We start from the raw sequence: 26,709 nt of genomic DNA on the forward strand, positions 1-26,709 counted from the left end.
CTGGATTTCCAAAGAACCCAATCCTTGGAATGCCTATGGAAAGTTACACTCAGTGCATGAGTGTCTTGCAGTAAGTATTATTAGTTTCCACATGGACCAAGAGGAAGGGATAATGGACAGTGGGTTTTTGTCTCAGGAAGACAGCACATCTCTCAGAAAATCTTGCCAAGCCCACAAACCTCCTCTAAGGTTTGGCAGAGGCCATTGTATGTGCTGAACCTTTCAAGGTTTTGTGCATATTCTCTGAGGACAGAGACTGCTGCTCTTCCTACTTCACCTCATCACTACTGATAAGGGAGAGCACTTCAAAATGATTCTGCAGGTCTAAACTCACAGAATGATCCCCAGTCTTTCTACTTCTATGTGTCACATTCCTCCAACTGTACCTCTTCTATCTGGGAACTGACCTCCACCCCAAAGATGTTCCCTGTGTATTCCTCAACCAAGACAGTCTGCTCTGCTCTGTCTAAGAAATCCTCATGCTTTCTAATATGCTGCAGAGTGGATAAATCTGTGTCAAGTTGCTCGACCTTCTCTTCCAACAAGGGAGCCAACTTGCAATTGGTGAAGGTGAAGTTACCCACATCCTTCAGCTAGAAACCAGACATACAACAGCTATTGCAGGTGACTGCAGCAGCTCCCTGACTGTCCATATTCAGTAGTCTTAAGTACTTACTAAAACAGAACTCAGGATCTCACCTTCAAAACTCTCCCACTAAGCACCCACACAAAACACCCCTGTTGGCTGTGTTGTTGTTATTGTTGTTGTTGATATGTGACTTCAAGTCATTTCCAACTTATGGCAATCCTAAGGTGAACCTATCATGATGTTTTCTTGGCAAGTTTCTTCACAGGGGGTTTGCCATTGCCATCCTCTGAAGCTGCGAGAGTGTGGCTTGCCCAAGGTTTGCATGGCTGACCCAGGAGTTGAACCTTGGTCTCCAGAGCTATAGTCCAGTGCTCAAACCACTACACCACTAGCTCTCAACAAGATTACAACAAATTAAAACAAAGTACAACTAAAACATATTTGATAACAGAAGTTAAAAATGCAGATAAACAATCCTATTAAAACACTAAATTAAAACAGTTTTGTAGAAAATAGTCAAAAGGATGGAAGTAATATACCACTCATTAAAACACTCTTCACAATAAGTTAAGAGTAAAGACCTGACAAAATAAAATGACCTTTGGCTGTCAGTAGAAAGAGAGGATGGAGGGGGTTAACTGAGTCTTCCATGGGAAGGCGTTTCACAGCTTGGGAGCAGCTACCCAGAAGGCTCTTTCTTGTGTCTTCACTAAACAAACCTGTGATGGTGGTGAGATGGATAGAAAGTCCTGTTGCCCAGTTGCTTTCCATCATAGCGGACACTATCAGATCAATGAGGAAGAATAAAATCGCCCTTTTTATAATGAAATTGAATATGTGTGGTGTTGTGTGCCTCCAAGTCATCCTAAGACCCTAAGGCAACCCTGTCATGGGATTTTCTTGGCAAGATTTGTTCAGAGGTTTGCCATTGCCTTCCTCTGATGCTGAGAATATGTGCATTGCTCAAGGCCACCCAGTGGATTTCAATGGTTGAGTAATGATTTGAACCCTGGTCTCTATTGTCATAGTCCAGCTACTCATTCCACTACACCGTGCTGGCTCTCATACTGAATGTTAAATTCAAGTTAAATTCAAAATATGTATTTACAATGTCTTTAAAATGAGGCAGTGGGCCTCTATCAAACACATGAAATTATTAAAATAAAAAATAATCTCAAGAATTCTAAACATTACAAAGAGGAAAAAGAAGAAGAGGAGCAAATGGCATATAGCTCTTCAAAAAAAAACAAACAACAAGTTTTTTTCTTCAAAGGGATGAAGGGTTTTATAAATTTAAGGAAGTCTGGACTTTCACAGAGCAGTAATAATGAGTAGAATTACTTTCTGGACATGCAACTACATTAAAGTGTAGGAAGTGGGAATCAACATCGCACCATCTCCAGATCTCTAAAGCAAGCATGAGATTTAGCTGAGAAAGCAGAAGGATGAGTCTGAAGACTAGAAACATAGGAAAAGAAACATCCAAAGGTAAGGGAGTCAAAAAGAGGATGTCATAGCAAGTAATTTTAAAAGAGCCAAGGAAACTGCTGCTGTTATTTCACATTACCCCCCCCCCCCCCCCATTTTTTACACTCTTAAAATGACCAATTTGCAAGAACTGGCCAAATACAATAAAATATAGGTTACTCTGAAAAATAAGAAACACTGATAATTTATTTGACAAAATAAATATTAGATCATTCTAAGGAAGCAGACATTTTTCATATTCATGGAAGGAAAAAGTATGATACATACGTTACACTCAAGGTACCTCTCTGAAGGAGCAACAAAAGGTTCTGAACCTGGACTTTCCTTTATATGGTGAAGCATTCCTGATAAATGCATGTTTTCTATTAAACATTAAACAGATGATATTTCTGCAAATTATATTGACCAAGAATTATAATTTCTGTACACTAGAGGTCCTAGGTCTACTGTCTGCTCTCTCCTAGAATGGGAATTCAGTGCAATATGCTGAAGCTAATTAAAAACATAAAGGCTTGGTACTAGATATTCCAGTTTCTTACTCCATGTTTGATCCAAGACTACAAGAGTTGGAATTTGGATTTGATAAAATCTGATGAACATATAAGTCCTGCAATCCTGAAGCACTAATTATAGAGTGTTACATTGAAAATAAAGGGATGTGGTGGCTTACCAGTTAAAATGTAGCAGGTCTTGCTTCTGAACTGATATCCATTCTGTCGATCTCTATAATGCCCTCCTGGATGATGGTGATTATCATCATAATCATGACTCTGTTTCCAAATATCTGGTGATTATTAGTAGGAATTATTATGATTATCGTAGAATCATAGAATCATAGAGTTGGAAAAGATCACAAGGGCCATTCAGTACAAACCCCTATCATGCAAGATTGATCTCAAGATTTGATTGATCTCACAATCAAAATACCTCCGACAGATGGCCATTCAGCCTCTGTTTAAAGACCTCCAAAGAAGGAGACTCCAACACTCTCTGAACAGATCTTACTGTCATGCGGTTCTTTCTAATGGTGGGATCTCTATTCCTGTAGCTTGTATTCATTGTTCCTGGTCTTAGTCTTTGGAGCAGCAGAAAACAAGCTTGCTCCATCCTCAATATGACCTCTCTTCAAATAGTTAAACAGGACTATCATATCATCTCTTTACCTTCTCTTCTCCAGACTAAACATACCCAGCTCCCTAAGTCATTCCTCATTGGGCATGTTTTCCAGACCCTCCACCCTTTGAATCTCTCTCCTTTGGACACATTCCAGTTTATCAGCATCCTTTTTGAATTGTGGTGGCCAAAACTGAACACAGTATTCCAGGTGAGGCCTGACAAAAGCAGTGGCACTATTACTTCCCTTGATATAGATACTATGCTTCTATTGATGCAGCCTAGAATCGCACTGGTCTTTTTAGCTGCCGCATTACACTGTTGACTCATGTTCAATGTGTGATCTACTAGACTCCTAGATCCTTTTCATATATAGTCTTGTTAAACCAGATGTCCCACTTCCTAAATCTATGCATTTCATTTTTATTTTTGCCTTAAATGCAGTACTTTACATTTCTCCATGTTGAAATTCATTTTATTAGCTTTGGCCCATCTTTTAATCTATTAAGGTCACTTTGAATTTTGATACTATCTTTTGGGTTATTAGCTATTCCTACTAATTCTGTGTCATCTGCAATTTGATAAGCATGCCCCTATTCTTTCATTGAAGTCATTGATAAAAGATATTGAATAGCACTGGGCCCAGGAGAGAACCCTATGGCACCCCATTGGTTAATTCTCTGTATTAAAATAATTAGTATTTTGGAGATGAGTGAGGATTCTAAAAAGAAAGAAAAGAAAAAGAAAGGAAGGAAGGAAGGAAGGAAGGAAGGAAGGAAGGAAGGAAGAAAATGTGGCAAGTGAAGAGCAGCCCAAAGTTTGGAAAACTTTGTTTTTACTTGAGTAAAGTTAATCATCAATATCATAATTTCTCATAATTTCTCCTCTTCCAAATATTTGATGGTTGTTAGTGGATTATAATTAGGATTATTTGAAGGTTGGCCACATTTAACTTGATAATATAAAAAAATAAAGAAAAGAGAATGTGGTCCAAAAGGGAGCACTGGGGACCATTAAAAGTAGGGATTGGAAACCTTCATGCTTGCAAAAGTTTCTTTAGTTGAACTACAACTTCAGTGTATTAAAATCTGTGCTTGTAAAAGTGTTAAAGCTAAGTTCTCTTCAGAGCAGAGTTTGAGACTGAACTAGTACTTAAAAAGTAATTTCCATTCTTTATTTGTCAGATTTAGTGTGGGGGGGGGGGGGAGGTTCTTTGAATGACACGTTCTAAACACCTGTGGATGGTGCTAAATGACATTGGTAGGAGTCATCCTAGGTTTCAGGTTTAGAGCCCTGATTGTACACTGGATAAATGCCTGTACTGCAGCCACTTACTCACAAACCATAAGGTTGCGAGTTCAATCCCAGCAAAAGGGCTCAGGCTTGACTCAGGCTTCCTTCCTTCCAAGGTTGCTAAAATGACTACCCAGGTTGTTGAGGGCAATTAGCTTACACATTGCTTAGGAGTGCTTAAGTACACTGGTAAGTGGTATAGAAATGTACTTGCTGTACTTGTTATTAAATCCTAGGGCCTAGATGCTCCTGAATGAGCAACCTACACATATTTCAGGAAATAGCAGAAAAGGTCTCATGACTGTTGGCATTCCCAATGAATTATTGGATTCTGCAAGGTCTAAAGGAGCCATGATGAACTAACATGGATGGGAGAGTCCAGCTCTGCAAACTTTGGGGAACACAGAGTGGCTACATGTAGGTCAAACTGACTTGAGTTGTAGAATCATAGAATCGTAGAGTTGGAAGAGACCACAAGGGCCATCCAGTCCAACCCCTGCCATGCAGGAACTCTCCATCACAGCATCCCCGACAGATGGCCATCCAGCCTCTGTTTAAAGACTTCCAAGGAGGGAGACTCCACTACACTCCAAGGAAATGTGTTCCACTGTCAAACAGCCCTTACTGTCAGGAGGTTCCTCCTAATGTTGAGGTGGAATCTCTTTTCTTGTAGCTTGCATCCATTGTTCTGGCTCCTAGTCTCTGGAGCAGCTTGATCTAGACACTATACTTCTATTGATGCAGTCTAAAATCACATAGGCTTTTAGCTGCCGCAGTGCACTGTTGAGTCATGTTCAACTTGTGGTCTACTTGGACTCCTAGATCCCTTTCACACACAGTTTCAGTCAGCCAAGTGTCCCCCATCCTATATCTGTGCATTTCATTTTTCTGCCCTAAGTGCAGTACCTTACATTTATCCATGCTGAATTTCATTTTGTTAGCTTTGGCCCAGCTTTCTAGTTTATTCAGGTCATTTTGAATTTTGATCCTTTCCTCTGGGGTGCTAGCTATTCCTCCTAATTTGGTGTCATCTGCAAATTTGATAAGTATGCCTCCAATTTTGTCCTCTAAGTCATTGATAAAGATGTTGAATAGCTCTGGGCCCAGGACAGAGCCCTGTGGGACCCCACTGGTCACTTCTCTCCAGGATGAAAAGGAGCCATTGTTGAGCACCCTTTGGGTTCGGCCAGTCAACCAATTACAAATCCATGTAACAGTTACCTTGTCTAGCCCACATTTTACAAGCTTGTTTGCAAGAATATCATGGGAAACCTTGTCAAAGGCCTTACTGAAATCAAGATATACTATATCCACAGCATTCCCTTCATCTAACAAGCCAGTAATTTTATCAAAAAAAGAGATCAGGTTTGTCTGGCATGACTTCTTTCTCTGAAACCCGTGTTGACTTTTTGTCATTATGGCATTGCTTTCTAGATGTTCACAGACTCTCTTTTTAATGATCTATTCTAGAATCTTTCCTGGTATTGATGTCAGATTAACTGGACGATAATTGTTGGGATCCTCTTTTTCCCCCTTTTTGAAGATGGGGACAACATTTGCCCTCCTCCAGTCTGCTGGGATTTCTCCTGTTCTCCCGGAGTTTTCCAAAATTATTGCCAATGGCTCCAATATTACATTTGCCAGTTCTTTTAATACCCTTGGATGTAGTTCATCTGGTCCTGGAGTCTTATAATCGTTTAGGTTAAATAGGTATTCCTGTACTATCTCTTTACTTATTCTGTGCTGAAATTCCTATTTTCTGTCCTCTGCTCCATTATCCTCAAGTTGAGCACGCTTTTTCTTTTCTGAGAAGACTGAGGCAAAAAAGGTGTTGAGTAATTCTGCCTTTTCTCTGTCCCCTGTTAGCATTTTGCTATCTTTTCCACGCAGTGGCCCTACCATTTCCTTCTTCTTCCTTTTGCTGCGGACATATCCAAAAATCCCTTTTTATTCTTTTTAACCTCTAGCAAGCCTGAGTTCATTCTGAACTTTAGCTTTTCTGACTTTACCCCTACACTTGCCTGCTATTTCTTTGGATTCCTTTTTGGTGATTTCCCCCTATTTCCATTTCTTATACATGTTTCATTTAAAACTTAGCTTAGTTGAAAGTCATCCATCCTGGTTTCTTGAGACACCTCCCATTTTTCTTCCTCACTGGAATTGCTTTGAATTGTGCCTTCAATATCTCCCTTTTGAGAAACTCCCATCCATCCTGAACTCCCTTCTCTTTTAGTATTTCTGACCTCGGGCTCACCCTCAATACTTCTCTTAGTTTACTGAAATCTGCTCTCCTAAAGTCTAGAATGTGTGTCTGGCTCTGCCTAGCTTCTCCTTTCCATTGTATAACAAACTCCAGGAGAACATGGTCACTTTCACCTAAGGGTCCCACCACTTGCACCCCATTAACCAAGTCATCCTTGTTGGTTAGGATCAGATCTAAAATAGCTGACCCCCTTGTTGCCTTTTCCACCTTTTGGACAATGAAATTGTCCAAATTGTACTAACATGTAGTAAAATGTCTGCTGTAAACAATAGAAGATGGGACACAATGGCATTCTGCTCTAGCCAATCTTACTGTAGCTGTGTGTGCATTTTCAAAAGTCAAGATAAGCAGCAACTGCCCAGAGAATCCTTTCTTGAGCTTTTGTGAATAGCAAAGGGAATAGATCTGTAAGATTTCTCCCATTTGGGAGAAAAGCAGACTATTAAATAAATTAGCCGCCCAAACCATAAGCTAGTGAAAGAAAGGGGGGGGGGATCACATCTAGATAGATTTTTGAAAGAGCTTTCAAATGGTCTCTAGAAGGTTCAAATATTTTTGTTTTATTATGGAAAGCTTACCTGACCTGGCTGTTTCATTTAAATATGTATATTGTTATTTTTGAATAACAATAACAACAACAACAACAATAAAAAGTTTGCTGAAACATATTATAGTAATAGTAAGTACATTTCGATATCACTTATCAGTGCACAAGCACTTCCTAAGCGGTTTACAATGTGTAAGCTAATTGCCCCCAACAAGCTGGGTACTCATTTTAGTAACCTCAGAAGGATGTCAGGTTGAGCTGACCCTGAGCCCCTGGCTGGTATTGAAATCACAACCTTGTGGCTTTGTGAGTGAGGGGTTGTAGTACAGACATTTAACCAATGAACTGGTTTTGTCTTTGGTGGTTCAGGAACCTATTCCTATTCTTTCCATGTTATTTCTATCTCTTATACCAAATTTTCTGGTGTCTCACCAAACTACAAATCCCAGGATTCTGCAGGATACAGTCATGGCAGTTAAAGTGGTATCAAACTGTTTTTATTCTGCAGTGTGGATACAACCTTAGTTATTCTTACCAAGGAAACTATGGCCCAGTACAGATGGGCCTCGATGCACGTCTTGATGATGTGCTAGGGTTGCCTCAGGGTGTCGCTTACAGACGGCCCGCAACCCTAGCACGTATTCCGTATGTCAAAATGGCACCGGCAGACTGCCCTTTTTGTGACAGACAGACCTGATACAATCTATATTTACTGTGATATAAATGCCAGTGATTTCATTTCCGTGAGACTTACAATCGCTCATCATGCTTAAGACAGTAGCTTCTCATAAAACATTAGCATAAAGTTAAGTGTCATTTCCTCATTTCCTCCCCTTAAAGGGCCTAAGGTATGCTAGAACTAGTATACAAAAATCATCCCCAGCTAGTTCATTTTACTTTCTGTTCACAGTTTCTGTCCAATACTTCAATTTGTCTCTTCCTTCTTTTCCCTATTTTCCTTTTCATCTTTCATTTTCTATTTTCTAATATTTTCTTCTCCTTCTCTGAGTCCTTCTATCACATACAGGCCTAAATCTAATTGCTAGCCCCAACTAGAGTAGAACTGTTGAAGCACTGGCATTTACGTAAGTGTTGTCTTCCTATCCTCAGTTGATTTAATGGCTCTTTTCTAGTTGAGACTTGCAATTGGATTTAATCAGAAAGAACTGGTCCACACTCATCTTCAGCTTGCCAGTGAAAACCGGAGTGGGCTCTTGTACCTTTAATGGTTGCATAGAAGAGGAAACAGCAGCAGGTGCTGCTTGTTATCTGGTTGCATGACAAGCAACACCTGGTAACATTCTATCTTTCCAATTCATTTTAGTTATAGTCTTCAATCTGCCCCCCCCCCCCCTTTGTAATTCAACTTCATCAACAAATTGGAACTCAAGCAAACAAAATAGTATGTTGTGCCTAAAAAAGGAGACAAAAGGAGCAAGAATGTTTAGTTACACATGAAAAGTTCTGATTGTAATTCTTACTCACCTTTGTTTTTGTAAATGAAATCTAATCATCATCTAGAATATTTATTTATTTATTTATTTATTTTTGCTTTCCTATACTTCCATGACATATGGGGAAAAGAAACTCTTTCTTTCTTTCTTTCTTTCTTTCTTTCTTTCTTTCTTTCTTTCTTTCTTTCCGTTCCCAACAATTGTCATTTACCTCTTCGTACACTCTCACCAGTTTAACTGGGGTGAGATAACATTGCTTCATCATCTTTTTAAAAAGAATAAATATTTCAGATCATAACAAAGAGTATACTGAAGACTTTTCATCCATGTTTTACCCCATTGGGCCATGTCAAAATTATGCCCTATACTTCTGGACCATTTAATGATACACTTGTTTAGTACTTCCTCTTTAAAACTAAGGTTTGTAAACAAGTTATGCATTTTGGCGAACAAATGATCACCATTTTCATGTGATCTTATCTCAGTTTCTGATTTGATTTCTTCAAAATCTCAGTTGTTGTAATTAATTTATATCTTTCCAGGATTTGTATATAGGGAAACCATTGTAGCCTAAAACCTTCCTGTTCCAATTGTTGTTTATCTGTAATAACAAATTCTTCATTTCACTTTTCTAAGAAATTTTTGTACATGAACCTTTTGGTTGAAATTTTTTGTACAAATCGCTTCTTGTGGTGATAAGCAATTTTACACAAAATCTTAATATGTATTTTTCCAAACTTTCAGCAGTACCCTTCCTATGGCATGATTTTTTTTTTAAAAAAATCATGAACTTTAATCTTATTATACCAAACATAACCATGCCAACCAAACCTTAAATCAAGGCGCTCTTAATCCAACGATGTTTTATTTCTCAAACTAATCCAGCCTCAAATCTGGTACTCCAAAACCTCCTCTCTCTCTCAACTCTTGCCAATATTAAAAATCTTATCCTTGGGTCCCCCCATTCCAAATAAGATTAGACATATACCTTTGCCAATATGTAAGGAGGTATCTGAGATAAGTGTTGTGCCAAATCAATTTTCTAATCTCATTCCTGTAATTTTTTTAAAAAAATTAAATTTTGTAAAGACAGAGATTTTTAAGTCCTTCGTCCCTCCCTCTCTGTGGGGAGACAAAGATTTTTGACAAATTTCCTGAAAGATCAAAAGGGAAGGTGTGAACATTTACGCTAATTATGTGTGCTGCATTAGGCTATGGCTAATTTGATTTGCATTTCAAAGCAAAAAATGACCAGATTAACATGGCAAAAGGAGGTTTGGTAGAGGTCTAAACAAAGAATTTACCTCAACTTGAAACAACTTGAAGGCACACAACAGCAACAGGCACCTTCAGGACTCCTAGAGCTCTTTCACACAGAGGAGGAAAAAGTAATTAAGATGTGATTAAATTGTGCTAATAGTGCAATGGGGGGAGGGAGATTATAACACCCCCATGTGCTTCTCTTGTTCATATGCCATGTGTAAACTGTAATGGATGCATCATTGGGTAATAATGGGAATTTCTGTTTATACCCAAAGATGTGTCAATTACAGCTTATGCATGGGACATTAATGGGAGAAGCATGTGGGGTGTGATAATCTTCCCCCTGATCACACTATTAGCACAATTTAATCACATTTTAATGATGCTTGAATCCCATGTGAAAAAGTCTCTAGAGTTAGAAGGGAGCCCCAAAGGTCATCCAGTCCAACCCCTTTTGCCATTCATAAATACATAGGATCCTAGAGTTGGAAGGGATCCCAAGGGGCTATCCAGTACAACCACAGCAGCCTCTCTCTTACAGAATTCTGGGATTTATAGTTTACTGAGGCAGACCAGGCTAAACTACAAATCCCAGGATCCCACAGGATGGAGCTGTAACTCAAAAGGCTAATTCTGCAAGTGTGCCAACAGCCTCTCTTCTAGAGAATTCTGGGATTTGTGGTTTACTGAGGCAGACCAGGCTGACTACCTCACCCAACTCTCTCAGCCTTAGAGGAGGACAATGGCCCACCTTTTACGAAATGCAGGAGAGAGTGTTTGCCTAGATGGTCCCTGGCAGTCTCTTCCAGTTTTAGGATTATAGAATTCTGTGTATTTCTGCCTGGCAGAAGGATATTGGACTGGATGGCCCTTAGTGGTCCCTTCCAACTGTAGGACTCTGTGACACTTTGGAAAAAAGCTCTGAGGTTGAGAGAGTGAACTATATTGGCGTGGGACAGCCCACTCCGCTGGAGGGAAGCCACAGCCACCAAACTGCATGGCTTCCTGCTGGTGGAAAAACAACCCACGAAAAGCGGGTTCTTCTAAATCCGCGGCATAACGAGTGTGCCACTGGTGCACTGTTTACATAAGCACAGTGCGGCGCCATGCAGACGCTGCATGGCGATTACATAACAGTGGCGGTGCTCATTTATACAGGCAACTCTAGCACGTGACGAGGGTGTCACAAAGGGCCCGTATGTACCAGGCCATTGATAGGAGAGGTAGCCCCATCTCCTGCTTTTTTCTCACAATAGATGTTTTGGAAAAAGTGCTGCTCTTTTCAGGATATAAAGATTGATGATGGTTGAAAGGAGATTAAACTCATTACAGTGTTTTTTATTCTTACTATAACTTGTTACAGTGCTTGTAGTTTAATTTTCTGTTGTTATTCCTGAGTGCCTTCAAGCCACTTCAAATTGTTTTGACTTAATGTGACCCCAAGGTGATCCTATCACAGGGTTTTTTCAGCTAAGAGAGTGTGACTTGCCCAAGGTCACCCAATGGGTTTCCATGGTCAATCGAGGATTCGAACCCTAGTTTTTCATGGTTGTAGCCCAACATTTAAACAACTATACTGTGCTGGGTCTTAAGAATTTTATCAGAGAAGTTTGTCACTTTATTTTGGAATTTAAAATTATAAGTCTGTCTCAGAAGAACATGAAACAAGGCCTGTTTCCATATGGCACAATTATAGCACTTTAATCACACTTTTATCATCTTTGCTCCATCCTATGGAATCCTTGGATTTGTAGTTTGAGAGGGATTTAGAAATCAGTAGCAGAGAATTCAAAGTTCTTGCCTACAAACTACATATTCTAGGATGCCATAGGAGGAAACCATGGTCAACTAAAAAGATACCAAAGTTTTATGGTTGTGCGATTTGAATCAGTATGACAAAGTTATAGATCTTTTAATAGATGTATTTAAAAACCCATTATGTGCTTGTTCTCTGTTATTTCTTTTATAACTTCATTACTGGGGAAAGGAAACAGTTGCAAGTAATGAATTATGCACAAGTTACTTCCAAGCTCTGCTTCCTGTTTCTTGGCTTTGTAGAGCTTCAGTTAATGCGAGAAGGTAGCTTTAAAGCTGGTCTTAAATGGGCAAGATTGAGATCTTTGAACAAGCACTGTGGTTGTCCTACTGAGATGTTCCTGTAATACCCAGTTATCCTTCCTATTAAACAGTCTTTTATCTACGAAACTAGATGAGCACACACAGTAGTACAAAAAGTAACAATGTCATATTGATTTTGATTATGTGTACAGGAGAACATCTCTCAACAACTTCTTCCTCTTGCTTGTTTCATGCTGGTTGCATAAAAGGGATGCTTTCAGGAACTCTCTTCTTCTCCAGCTGATTCATTGTGCAAGGAATTTCCTACCACCTGACCAGTGTTACTCAATTGATCAGAACGTTCTGACCTTCCTGGGCAGGTTTACTTTTTTGCTCTTTGAAAGAGCTGTTCTAGACATCATTAATTGGTGACTGGAGGGGAAGAAACACTTTCTTCTCTATGCATTGCAGTTGGTGTCTCCTCACATTTTTCTTGTCGTGCAGCTGCTCATATCTTTTCTGCTTTGACTATATCAGTTTATGGTTAAAGGGGAGTTAAAAAGCCGTTTTGCTGGGGTTATTAATCTTTTGTTTCATCTGCACTTTGTTGGGTATGAGGGATGATGAAATGTGTGAGAGAGCCTGACTTGATGATATCCTAAATGTTTCTCTTTCCTTGTCTTTAGCCATGTGACTGATACATTGCTGCTGTGTGAATGGCTGTTATTGTGCTGTGTTGACCCATCTTTTCCCCATCCATCCTGTATCCAATTCTGTTTGGTTTTTGTAGACTTGGAAGCATGTAATAGCAAAAAGACCCATGGTGATCTTCCTTTTGGAGTTGGTACTGGCAAATTACTCTCTTCCTCCCAACTCCAAATTTTCTCCAGAGGTACCACCAGCTGGGACCCCCGAAGGAGAGATGAATAACTCATTTACAAGCAATAAGAATTGCACCCTTTTCCCTTCCTCACAGGTGCTTGTCAGGAATCTGGCAGATATTGCTATAAAAGTGTTTTGCTGTTTGCTGTATTTTCCCTTTCTTTAGTAATGCTATTGTTTATGCTTATATCATATAGAATTGTTGGATTCTAAAACAGATATGCTGTCAGTATCATGAATATAATATAAACTAGTAAGAGGGGTTTGGTGATGAAGCTGGTGGGAATTGTAGTGTTTGTAGTGTTTCCCCAAGGGAAAAACAATTGCCTGGCTGGCTGGTAAACAGATGTGTTGGGGAGGATGCTGGTACTGATATTCAACAAGACCAGATTACTGGGAAATCTGAAAGGGGCCTAACATTAAAGTGCATGAGATGGTTGAGTAGCAAGCAAGTCTGGGTGCAAGAATGTTTTGGGTTATGATTCTATGAATGAATGGAAGGAAAGCCTGTAAACATACAGAGTGGGGCATTGCTTACTCTATGGCTGTGACTGGGGAATGTGGTAGTTCTGTTTACAGAAGCCACACTGTTAATTTCTTTGGTTAGTGAAATAAACTTTTGCTGTCAAAATACAGATGGCTGGCTTACTGAACTGACGGGAGTGGCAGTTCTTGACAATGCTGCCCTGCTGTGATTGCATGTGCACATATATGTAATTAGAGGATCTTCCCATCATTGCATTATGAGGGTCAAGTAGGTGTGTATTCTGGCCTGGGTGCTCCAGATACCAGAGATGTGTGCCACCATCTGCAGCTCTGCCATCCACAACTGATCTATCACTTTCTCCCTGCAGGCCTGGGGAGGGCACTAGCCCTACACTGAAATGGGCTGCTGTAGCTAATTGTAATCCGGAAGCACGAAGACCACTAAGACCACTAATAAGTTCCACAAGGCTGAACAGAGATAATCAAATGCCAACATTTCATAAATGGAGTTTTAAATGAAGGAAAGGAGTGGGGGGAGGAATGTAGCAGCATCTTTAAGACTCATGGTCTTCAACCTCTACTTTGAAGTTATGTAGATTGTCTGTGGTCATTATTTTTGTTTTCTTCAGTTCAGTTGTTAGCCTGTCTCTGCACTTTCTTCATTGACCTTCAGTAATCATTCAAAGTCTTTGCTACTTTCTGTATGTGAGACATTTAGCCTTCTGTGTCAGAGAGCGCTAGTGCAGAATAAACTACAATTCCCAGTATCCCCTATGACTGAGCTAGGGCGGTTAAAGTGGTCTCAAACTGGATCATTTCTGCAGTGTGTTTTGGACCTCAGTTAGACTTTGCATTATGTTCTTTGACTGCTTTTGCTACATCTCTCCTCACTACTAATGCCACCCTGTTTTTCTTTAGATTTTCATTTTCTGAGTAAAACATTGTTTAATTATCTGACTCAAAATATCCAATTCTGGTCCACTTTAGCTCACCCCAAGTATTGCAATATTTTTTATGCTCCATTTCTTGGTTTACTATATATAGCTTCCACTGATTCATGCTTTTCATATTCTATGTTCCTTTAATATGTGTTGTGTAGCTTCAGACTTTCCTTTCACCTCTGAGCATGTGAACAGCTGAACATCAGTTCTGCTTGAGTCCAGTTGCAACATTAGCCACAGCACTGCTCATAGTGGTAGTCTACTGTATCCCAGTAACTTGTGAGTAGTGAGGTAAAGAATGTTCTTCACTATTCATTAAGCATATGAGATATTTGTTACTTGATACTTCCATAAGCTCTTTAAAACTCCATAAAACATGGACCTCCTTGACCAAGAAGGAAGTGTTTTTAAAATAATTTGCAAATGAAGGGACAAGATCTTTGAAATGACATTTTGATGGGCAGGATTTACATAATTTGTGTAAGCAAAGCAAACACTGAGACTTGGTGTTATAATGGAACTTACCAGAGGCTAGTGGCTTTGTTATGGTAATGGGATGGCAATTCTGTCTTGGTTTTGTTGCATGCATCTAAAGAAAGCATTTTTTAAGTTAAAGCTAGAGTCAAACTTCCTAGAGTTGGAAGAGACTGCAAGGGGCCATCTAGTACAACCACAGCAGCCTCTCTCTCAAATAATCCTGGAATTTGTACTTTACTGAGGCAGACCAAACTGAATACCTCACCCAACTACAAATCCCAGAAGGTGAGGGGCCAGGGATGCCTTCTCCCTCCTTCCCCTTTGCTCTTCCTAGCTTGCTAAAGTAAACTGGTAAAATAAGAGAATGATGTGTGTTTGAGGTCAAGAGGCAACTCCCTTCTGCCAAGCAGGAATTCTGCCATGGAAAAATCCTATCATTGAAAGGAATCCAGGGGTCATCCAGTCCAACCTCCTTCTGCCATGCAGGAATATGTAGGATCATAGGGTTGGAAGGAACCCATTGCCTTCCCCTGAGACTGAGAGCATGTGACTTGCCCAAGGTCAATCTGTGGGTGTATGGCAGAAGGGGATTGGACTGGATGATCCCTGGGGTCACTTCCAACTCTAGGGTGCTATATATTCCTGGATGGCACCCTGCCAACTCTAGGATCCTATGTATTCCTGGATGGCACCCTGCCAACTCTAGGATCCTATGTATTCCTGCATGACTGAAGGGGGTGGACTGGATGCCCCTTGACGGTCTCTTCCAACTCTGGGATTAACTGTTGGGAATCCAAACTAGATGAGCTTGTTGTTGTTTTGTGTGCCTTCAAGTTGTTTCAAGCTGAGGAAAGTTCTTTGTATGATTGCCTCAGCCACTGCAACTTCTAGGGGATTGGACTTCTGTCTCCTCCAACCATTTAGAATTGGGGGAGCACCATGTGAATCTTCTCAAAGCCACCTCCTGCTATTGTTCTGTGCATTACTCTGAGCTGGTTAATGCAGCTGGGAGAGACTTTTACTCATAGGTTGCTGGTGGGCTTATAGAGTTCTAGTCGTCATGGCCCTTCAGCAACATGGGTTCTTTGCTATCCCATTTATCCTGCCACAGATTTACTGTAATGTGATTGGGGCATTGGGTTATTTGCAATGTATGGGGTATAAGCAGGGCGTGTAGTCCTGACTCCTTCCAATTTTGGGGATTCCCTTAAAGCAGAGATTGGCAAAGTGCAACCCCAGTAATGCCCCAAAGACCATCCTTCAAACCCCTCTTTTCAATCACACAAAAAATTTAGTTCCAAAAATAACAAATTGAGCCTATAGACGTCTCTGGGTGATAGCAGTAGCAATATCAGCTTTATTTATATACTCGTTCATACCACCTAAGTAGTCTCTGAGTGGTTTACAATTGTAAGCTAATTGTCCCCATCACGCTGGGTAATCATTTTAGCAACCTCAGAAGGATGCAAAGCTGAGTCGACCCTGAGCCCCTGGCTGGGATTGAACTCACAACCGTGTGGTTTGTGGGTGAATGGCTGCTGTACAGGCATTTAACCACTGCACCACCAGGACTTGATGCAATTTGCCCTCTAAATAATTCTGTTATTTATGTTAACAAGGGGGGGTGTTGTTGTTCAGAAAAGGTATTTAAAATAGTGTTTCTTTTATTTTTATTTCTCTTTCTTTCTTTCTTTCTTTCTTTCTGGGAAGCCTTTCCTGGGAAAAAGAAATCCTTCACACTGCTTTACAGAAGCACCACCATGTTTTTCTTTACTTAAGTCTTGTGCCACAGTAAAACTATTTTGCACTTCCACAATGTATGATAGGATATGAGAGGAGGTCCACAGACACCATCAGTTACTGGGTGATACCAAACTCAGTGACACCACTGCCTAGTGGGAAGTGCAGTGTCATTTGGCTACGCTCCATAGCCAGATGCAAAGAGGTTGCCTCAGCCACTGCAACTTCCAGGAGAGCCCAGCAGAACTAAGAGGCTGAAGTAATTCTTTCTGGCTATGAGGACATAGATCTTTCCCACTCCCCACTGGGGGGAGGCTTCAGCAGGCCTACAATAGATCCAGTTGTGGTCTTAAATGCCTCAGAGTAGTGACAATAGAACTGTACAATGCATCAAGACATGCTAATTTTTTTTTAAAAAAAGGTTAAAATTCATTTTAAAATTTCTTTAAAAAGTATAACATTTTGCCAAATTTTCACTTTAACCCCATGAAACGATAGAAATTACACCACACTCTGTAGTGCTGCTATTCCACTTTAAGTGCTCTGGTATTTGCAGTTTTTTTTTTTGGGGGGGGGGCATTTAGAATCCTCAGCCTGAGACTTCTTAGGCCTCAGTGAACTACAAACCTCAGAATTTACAGGAGGCAGCCAGAGCGATAAAAGTAGAATGGCAGTAAGTAAGTATTAAGACTGTGGTGCAGTAATATCCTGTGTATTTGTAAATGCATTTAGACTGTGCATCTGATACTGTAATTTAAAGGTATAATTTTAATTTTGCTAGTTGTTTATGCCACAACTATTACCATTACATTCAGTGATATACAAGAATTATGATTAATGAGTAACATTAGTGCAAAAAAACCCAGCAACACAAACATTACTAAACATTCTATATTGTGTGGGATGTAAGGAGGTCAGTTGAGGGGGCAGGGGCAGGAAATGATGCCAACAGTTACCCCACTAGATAATGTCAACCCTAGTGGTGCCACTGGGTGGGTGAAGTAAAAAAAGATTTGTGCCTTGTGAAGTTCCTGAGGAAGGCAACAGTCTTCTTTAAATTTCTCCCTTAGCAATCTTTGATGGAGGGAAGCTTTGAGCACCAGGGGCTATAAGAACCACTTTGTTCCAAAGGCAAGGAAACCACAAAGTGGCTTCTGCCCGTGTGGGCTTGTTGAAAATTTTATGCATTGCATTCTCCTTTCCCTCCTTAGATAGACAAGGAATTCTCTCTCTCTATCTCATTCTATCTGAAAATGTGACTCCTGTCACTCTTGGAGGCTGTTTAACAGACAGTGAAGGTTATCGCATGGGGGCAAAACCGTCCCCCGATGTGTTCTAACGAGCACGAGCGCGGGCGCGCACGGAGCGTGGGAACGCTTTTGAAACTGTTCCCAGAAATGGCGCCTCCTGGAACACATCGGAAACCCGATGGGAACACCAGCGGCAGCGGCGACATTCCACCATGCAGTAAACTAGCTTTCTGGTTCCCATCAGGTTCCCATCACTGTTTGAAAATGTTCCAAAAAAGTATAAATTTACCTTGATTTTCCATTTTTTATAAGGGACGCCATTTTGCTATGTCATTATAGTTAATGGGACTTGAACATACACGGATTTTGTTATACACGGGGGATCTTGGAACCAAACCCCAGCGTATAACAAGGGTCCACTGTATTTTGATTCCCCAGACTAACATGGTTTGGTATCCCATAATTATTCAGCTTCATATGGGAGGAGGAAATAATCAAGAAGTTGCTTCACTAGCTCTTTCCTAGAAATGTCTACAATACATGTCCTAGGACTTTATTGCACACATATTGTGTAACATTTTGTGGTTTGAATAAGGATAGAACGAAACGGATTTTATTGCAAAGCCTCATTTATACAGTATAGTATTCTTCTCCGGGTTCTTTCTGTTCCGTTCACATCATCTTGCTCCAACAATTGAATTCCATCCTCCCTTCCCAGAAAATGTTATAAGGCCATTATTCCCACTGTGTGCGATGTCTATGGCATCCTGACTGCATCCCCATTCAAACTCTGTTATGATGTAGCGTTAAACCCCTCCTCCTGACTTATCATCTCCATCCCTTGCTACTGTTCCTGCCAAGACTTCTGCTGTATCCAGAGTGGAAATGCTTCTTCTATTGCTGCACTTTTTCTTTTTTATTACCAAGAGAACAGGATTCATATGGTGACATAATGATAATGTGGGAACATGGACCACTCCATATATATATATATATATATATATATAATAATTAGGGCATTTATCCTTACAACATTTTAAAAAAACGAGAAAGAAATCTTCTCCTTGTACATTCCCACTCCATCCTCAAGAAACTTGTCATAGTGTGGAAAAGGATATCCAAAATACACGAATCCATTATATGCCTATACACAGAGGGACACGCAACACTAGAGATCACAGCACAAGGCTATGGGAGAATATAGAAATGCCCTCCATTTGAACTTTGCACCCAATCATCTTTTACAAGTAACATGCACAGCAAAATGGGGAAGAATGGTTTGCACTTGGGAAGAGACCTGGCTGTGTGGTGATATCCGTTTACAGGCAGATAACATGTCATCTTCTCCAGTACCGCTGTGCAATAGCAATTGTTCCTAGTATGTTACATATCAAGCAGTACAGTGAGTGCGGTAGCATCAGCCTTCATCTCGTTTCACGACCTGTCCGGTTTGTGAACAGGAACGGAATGAGAAAAAGTGAGTGTGATAAAGTCTAGGTTACATTCTAGAATTACTGTAATATGCCGTGCATATTGCTGCCTATGAAAAATGCTCAGAAACCTCAGCTGGCTCACCTGTCTGTTAGCAGGTACTTTAAAAGTGCTGCTTAAACCATATGCAGCTCACGTCCAGGCTATCTAATGGCCTGTATGTTACTTCACGAGTTTGCTTGGACTCTAAGAACTGCTTGGGTGGCTCTTCTCTTGGTCACATCACCTTCACAGGCAGGTTTGGTGGAAACAAGGAAGAATGCCTTCTTAGTGGCTGGGCATTTGGTCTTCCCTCTCTAGAGAAGCTAGGATGGCTCCTTCTTCAGGGCTCCTTCCTTTAGCAAATCAAAACTTTTCTACTCTGACAAAACTTTAGGAACTCATTTCAAGGACTTTGAATAATGTTTTTTAAAATTGAATTTGCTGAATGGTTTCCTATATATAGTTTAACTGCATTTTTACAATATTGTTTTATCGGTATTTGTTTTAATTTTTGTAAGCTGGCTTTTGGAAAATGGGGATAATAATAATAATAATAATAATAATAATAATAATAATTGTTGTTGTTCATGGTTTAATTTTTATAGTATCATGTATTTTGAGGCACATACCTTGCAAACCTGCAGGTCAGGCTTCCCAGTAATTCCAGATAGATTGGCTTCATTTGTAAATATATCAGTAATACCCAATCTTCTTAATATCCCTTTCAGAACATATTTGGTAGATATGGAAAACTTTGGAAGATGGAGATTTATTCTCCTGTTGAAGTAAGAACCAGGCACTGTTGAGGTCTCTTTTAAAGATGTTACAAGTTTGCTAGTTCATAAAGGTGTTAGAGTAATCCTTGCATTTAGTAAGTTTCCATTTGCCATTGTAGGAGAAAAGGGTTGGGATCATTTTCATTGCATGTGCCAAACATCCTTTCATGTGGAGAAGATAAAGAAAATGTGAAGAGGAACCCTGGCATTTTGTTCTGTGGAACCTTTCGCTCAGAAATTTGATTCCACACTTGAGTTTCTATTTCGAGTTCCACAGAGAAATGAAACTGCCTCTTCATTAATGGAACTATCTGTGAGATCTCACAACAGGGAATAGCATAGAAATATTATAATTAATGCTAAAATAAATAAAGACTTAAAAAGGAACCCCTTTTTTCAGGGAGGAAGTTAAATAGAGGGTGATCTTACACTTGCAGACTTCTAGTGCTGTCTTACATCCCATGGAGGGAAAATACGTATGCCAGGCTGGTGTAAGTAGAGAGCTTGTGGGAAATGATAAGCTGAAGGAAGGTTAAAGAGACTATTGATCCAAGGGTAAGCCATTTTAAGTCCCATAAAGACTATAGGACTTTCTGTAGGCCTTCTCGGGCAGATGGGCTCCCACATTATTGAGGTTCCTATCCTACTGCAGAAGGAGTTCTCCTCCATATATTTATTCTGCTCTGTCAACCCTAGGAAGGGGATAGGGTTTTGCTATAGGCACAGATTCTCCTGCCTCTGACATACGTCAAGATTTGACATACGTCAAGCTGAACGATGAAAAAACGATGATGCAGGGATTGGAATCAAACACTCAGTAATCATGCTGTAACACTCTACCCACAACAACACATTCACTTACTGTTCTCTCAATGAATTTGACCATTTTAAGAAAAGCTCTCTCCCTAGGGCATCTTCCACCTGCTTCATTTTCCCTGGGTCAGGCAGGACAAAGAATGCTGAAGTAGTGCCCTGGTATGGGAGCACTGCCACTTGACAGGACAGATCTGTGTCATGGTATGTATAATAAAGGCCATTTCTGAACATCATAGGAACTTTGATTGTAGTGTGTTCATCCACAAAGAAGTAATCTTCTTGAGTATTTGTAGGATTGAAAGGATTTTTCCAATGGGCTTAGGAAGAAAATGAGAAAAGCATAAAGGCATTCCCACTATGATAAGCAGATACTTCAGTGTGCTTTGAGTGAATTCTGAATAGCATTTGATGAAGCGACATATAGGCAGTACTGATTTGCCACCAACTCTCTATTTCTGTGTTATTAGTACTGAGGAAGGGAAACACACAGATGAGGTGATTTGAATAATTATTTTCACAGGAGGAGGGGGATCATCATCACCAGGAGCCCTGGTAGTGCAGTGATTAAATGCCAGTACTGCAACCACTCACAAACCACATGTTCTGAGTTCAATTCCAGTCAGGGGCTCAGGGTCGACTCAGCCTTGCATCCTTTCACTAAAATGAGTACCCAGCTTGATGGGGGCAATTGGCTTACAGTTGTAAACCACTTAGAGACGGCTTAGTGCAATATGAAGTGATATATACCTGAGGATGCTATTGTTATTACTATCATTATCACCATCTTCATCCACCAGTGAAAGAATCCACTCAAAAGGTAATATGATGACTAGTAAATTAATACAATTACCAGTTTCTGGTGGAGTTTCTGGTGAAAATGTAATCAGAACCATAATGTAATATATTACTAAAATGTAATCAGCAACTTTTGTTTCTGAAATTTGTGTCTAGTAGAAACTGGTTGCCTCAGTTAATGTATGCTGCTGGTTCCTGGTCTGCATTGACATTCAAGAACATTTTGAGGTTTTGACCTGCTGAGTTACTATTGGATTTACTATACCTACATAAACAAGTGCCCTACTTCCTAAAGTGTCTTTAGAATTAATTCCCAGATTTCTCTTCCCATGCTATATATGATGATAACTGTGCTTGAATTAGCTGTCTTACTATTTTAACAACCATAGTTAAAACTGAACTTTATCACCATACCCACAAGTTCTGCATTTCTATGGTTATTCACATAGTCTGGTTATAAAGGTCCTTCTTAGGCAAAAGTTCATGCCATTCATCTGAGGAAGAATACCAAGGGGTCAAGCAGACTGTCAGCTTGGAGTGGCCTCTGGACACTCTTGCCCCAGTCACCCCAATTTGTGTGGGACTGTGGCAACCAGATGCTGCAGTCCTGAGGCTGGCTGCTGCTGTGGTCCTGAATGGGCTGCTAGCAAGGAGTGCTGTTTTTGTGCTCCTTTTGCAGGTGGCTCTTGGCCACCTTAGGAAGCCACGGTGCAGCATTGGGCCAATCTGGGGATGTGCGTCATCTGTATACCACACACCTGGATCAGGCCAAAGTTGGCATTTTTGGCCCATGAATTTTGCGCCCAAGTCTATGAAGCTTACACAACAAAATTTTTTGCACAGTTAGTCTCAAAGGTACTACAAGATCCCTTCACATACTGATATTCCAGGCTAACATGCCTATATCTCTGAATTTTACCCCAACCAACAGAGCTATATGACAGTTACTTTCTAAATCTAATATTCTTTTCCAGTTCTCCTGAGTAAGGGGGCCTTCTTGTTTTACTGAATATGACAGAAGAGAGGCACATAACCTAACAAATCCCAGTGAATTCTAATATGTGAATACACTAAAGTATATTTTTAGCTTTAGTGTTAATGGGGAAAGCTAAAAAATTAGGTTAAATCTAATTCTTTATGTAAATTAATTACGCAACATGTTGATCAATTAGTTAATTCTTGTCTTGTCTTGGACCATTATTAAACCTGTTGTCAACTCATATGAGATAGGAGGAATTAGAGCAGTACAGTAGCGTCTCGGTTAACTGACCTTTGGTTATCCGACACTCCGGATTATCTGACGCCCCTCGCCTCCTCCCCTACTCCCTCCCTCCTCCTTCCTTCCTTCCTCCCTTGTTCCCTACTTACCTTCCTCCACAGCTGCTGAGTCCTCTCCTGCCCTGCCTCCCTTCCCTTCCCCTCAAAGGACTTCAAAGAGCCCTTTGGAGTAAAGGGGAGGTCCGGGAAGAGGAGGACTGGGTGGGTGCCCAGGCCTCTTCTTCTCTGCCTCCCTTTCCTCTCCCCCAAAGGACTCCAGGGAGCCCATTGAAGGAGAGGAAAGGCCTGGGAAAGAGAGGTCTGGGCCCATGCCAAGGCTGCATCCTCGGCCTGGCTTGTCCTCTGCAGCCACGGAGGACAGGCCAGGGCCGGGCACCCAGGCCTCTTCCTCCGCAGACAGGACTAAGGTAAGCAGGGAGGGAGGGAGGTGAGGCAAGGCGAGGCGAGGCGAGGGACTTTTGTCCCCAATGGTGGTGTGGGTGCGTGCGCATTGCTATTGGGGAGACTGAGCCTTGGATTATCCAACATTTTCAGCTATCTGACTATCAGTCGGCCCGTTTATGTTGGATAATCAAGACTCTACTGTATATAAGAAAGCAATACAGTTGTGTTTATAAAAAGAGGCTGCTTGACATACCTTTCATGAATATAAAATTTACAAGGACCGTTACAACCTCTGCATCAAGACCCTTGACAACATCAACTAATTTTCCATTGGTTTTCTTCTTTATGTAGCTATTAATCTCTTCTTCAGCTTCTTCAGAATTGTTGAAGTTAGTATGAGAAATATCAGACTTATAGAAATATTTAGCATCTTGCAGGAACTTCTTTAGGGGTTTGAATTCCTCATCTATGAAAAGGGCATTCCCAAGGGTCAGCTCAATATTTATGGAGGGGTTGTTTAAGTGCTCAAGGAGTGCACGAAAACTTTCATGTATTTCCTGCTCAGTGATTTCTGTCTGATTAAAGCTAAGTCCTGATAAAAGTTGACTCAGTGTGTGAGACTTAGCTCCCAGTGCCAGCATGGAAAAGGCAGTGGAAATGCCCAGGGGAGAAAAGAATATATTCTTCTTAGCAGCCCCTAAAGCAACCTCATGGTAGAGTTTGAAGGCAAAATCAATATTTCCTGGAGCTATCTTCAGATGGGGCAAATTTTGGTGAACTGCAACAAGAGAATGTTGGCTGTCAGCCTGAAAGTCAATAGGGATGTGATGGCAGCGAACAAGCACACAAAGGCCAGCGAGAAGCCAAGCCAGGTTGAAAATAGACATTGTGTCCTTGTAGGAGAAATCTGTAAAGAAAAAAAATTCATATTTTCACTCTTTGATTATATTGAGGTTTGTATTTGGAATACAAATTCAGCAATGCTAGATCAGACCAAAGGCCTATCTAATCCAGCACTGGATTTCAAATGAACCCAATCGTTGGAACTACTATGGAAATTTACATGCAGTGCACAAGCACAATCACACACCTAGCAACAAATAGTATTGAGAGACATATACTAATATACTGAGAGACATATACTGATACCAGAAGTATTATACAGTCATCATGAGTTATAACCATTGATAGTCTTACCATCAAGGATATGCTCTAATACTCCCTAATAGCTACCAATCTATCTGATGATAATATGACAAACACATTTTATTTTCTGTTTCATTATTTTGTGACCTTCAGGGCAGCTCTGTGGCCTGAAACACATGGTTCAAAAGAAGTGGCTTCTGGATGTGTTGGAAGTGTGCCATTTATATGATGCATGCCTCCAGCACAGCTAGAAACTGCACTCCGGTCCTTTTGACTGGAACAAAAAGGAGCCAGGATAATCTGGCTCCTGGTGGTACAGGTTGGGGTCAGCAGCTGCGGCATGCTTTCAGAGAGGGCTGTGTGATCATCATAAACCCAATCTGCTTGCGGTGGGCCCAGGATTATTATCTGCTTTTAGTGTAGGCAGCAAAAAAGCCAGCAGTAAATTGCCAACCTATTGCAACAGGAGGAGCCTAATCAAGTGGCTCTAAGTGGCAGCATCAAGTGATCTTGCTCAGAAAAGAGGCAGAAAAGTCCCAGGCAGCAGAGCAAGCAAAACCCATACAGCAGAAACAAAGAGTGATGAATCCTCTGATAGCAGCAGCAGCACTGTCTCTTCTCTTGGCTTAGGCAGCAATATGGAAGAGATAGGGTGAAAGCAGCAAAAATAGCCCTCTCTCCAAGGCTTTTCATTTATAGAAGAAATGTTTATTGATTAGCCCTTAGGCCATTTCAAAACAACACAAAACAACGCTAAAACAAGTAAAACACTATAAAATCCTATAGAAATTCTAAAGCAAATAGAAAAGAACTAAAATGTAATAATATGGACTCTAAAATGTATATAGAGTACTGTATGGCTGTAAAACAATATAAATACATTAAAAGTACAGTACCTAAAAATAAGACATAGTTATAAAACTGATCATAAAAATCTACATCACTGATTCAAGATACAAAAATGGGTTAAAAATAAGTAAAAACTTATTAAGATGATAATACATACGGTAATAAAATTGAACATGAGCATCGCACATCAGAATTCTTCATCACCGCTTTTCATTATCACTGCTTTCTTTGATCATTGTTAAACATTGTCAAACAGTGTGATAGCACTTTCCACAGAAAGGTGAAAAGGAAGGAAGTGCCAAAGTCACAGTTCCTCCCCTAAAAAAACAGATTTTATTTAATTTTGTATATTTGAAAAGGGCCATCAACTTAAGAGCAACCATCCCTCTAATGTTGTTTATCTTGAGCTAGTTAGGATCTAACAAGCTGTATCCTGCTATCTTTTGCTCAGAGCTTGGAAAGGTGCTTTTAAAAAAGTAATTTGTTAAAACTGCATGATCTTCAAAAGTGGTTTGGTACAATTATAGCTACAGCGTTTTAAAAAACATCTCTTATAGCCTTGCCTTGGCTCCTTGCCGCTGATACTGCTGCTGTAGATGGTGCTGGGTGGGCATGGCAAGAGCCTCCTCCCTCTCTCTCTGCTGCCAAGATGCTATTGGAGCTGAAGGGCTGGCTGGAGAGATTAACTAAAAGATATTAGATGTAGATGGGGGAAACCTGAAGGGATAGTGTTTACAACAGGGAAAAAGAAATTTGTAATAAACACATAGAAAAAAGCAAATGACTTTTCGGAGGAGCAGGTCAAGGAGAATGAAGAACAGTTTACAGGGAAGAAAAAAGACCAAAATCAAAATACAAGCCCTATGGGCTTCTCTTTAAAAAAAACAATCCAGAAAAAGTGGATGACCAAAATCAAACTAAGGGAAAAAAATTTAAAAGATAGAAAAGATTTAAAAGAACAAAATAGTGATAATGAGGAGCTAGGAGAATCAGAAGGAGAGTCTAAAGAAGAAGAACAATCTGAATGAGATTCGGGGGAGGAAGTGGAAGAGGAATATTAAAAAGCCCATAGAAAGAGAGGAAGGAAGCACAAAGGTAAAAGTGATCTAGCAAAAATATCGAAAAGGTCGGGTAGAGGGGAAAAGAAGTAACCACAACTAGTACCTAAAATTAGGAAGACAATGTATTGTGAAATAGGAACGTGGAATGTAAAAGGTTTAAACAATAAATTTAAGAGAAATCAGATATATCATATTTTAGAAAAAGAAAACTTTGATTTCATATGTCTACAAGAAACAAAAATAAAAGAAAAAGAAATAAAATATATTAAAAACCGAAAACTGGGCCA

At 40.2% G+C, this 26,709-nt stretch overlaps 1 protein-coding gene across 1 annotated transcript; it reads right to left on the minus strand.

Annotated features, from left to right (window-relative positions):
• Window positions 1-359: 359 nt before the first annotated feature.
• LOC149315082 (alpha-1-antitrypsin-like) lies at window positions 360-24,854 on the minus strand. The gene is made up of 5 exons (XM_089523171.1): window positions 24,749-24,854; window positions 23,620-24,273; window positions 20,956-21,226; window positions 19,947-20,094; window positions 360-593 (listed from the first exon to the last, which is right to left on the minus strand). Exons 1-5 carry the CDS (start codon window positions 24,852-24,854, stop codon window positions 360-362), a joined length of 1,413 nt encoding a protein of 470 aa, XP_089379297.1.
• Window positions 24,855-26,709: the final 1,855 nt, after the last annotated feature.

The sequence above is a fragment of the Sceloporus occidentalis genome, unplaced genomic scaffold, assembly GCF_023333645.1.
Source record: "Sceloporus occidentalis isolate IW3139 unplaced genomic scaffold, rSceOcc1.0.p SCAF_4, whole genome shotgun sequence".
NCBI classification, from domain to species: Eukaryota; Metazoa; Chordata; class Lepidosauria; order Squamata; family Phrynosomatidae; genus Sceloporus; species Sceloporus occidentalis.

Bases quoted from the DNA above. Each gene is read 5' to 3' on its own strand.
- LOC149315082 (XM_089523171.1), bottom strand. From the start codon at position 24,854: ATGCCGCAGCTGCTGACCCCAACCTGTACCACCAGGAGCCAGATTATC. The intron at 24,274-24,748 runs GCATGCATCATA...TTTTCTTTACAG, and splicing joins AGTTTCTAGCTGTGCTGGAG to ATTTCTCCTACAAGGACACA. The intron at 594-19,946 runs GTATGTGCCTCA...TCTGGTTTCTAG, and splicing joins CTGACCTGCAGGTTTGCAAG to CTGAAGGATGTGGGTAACTT.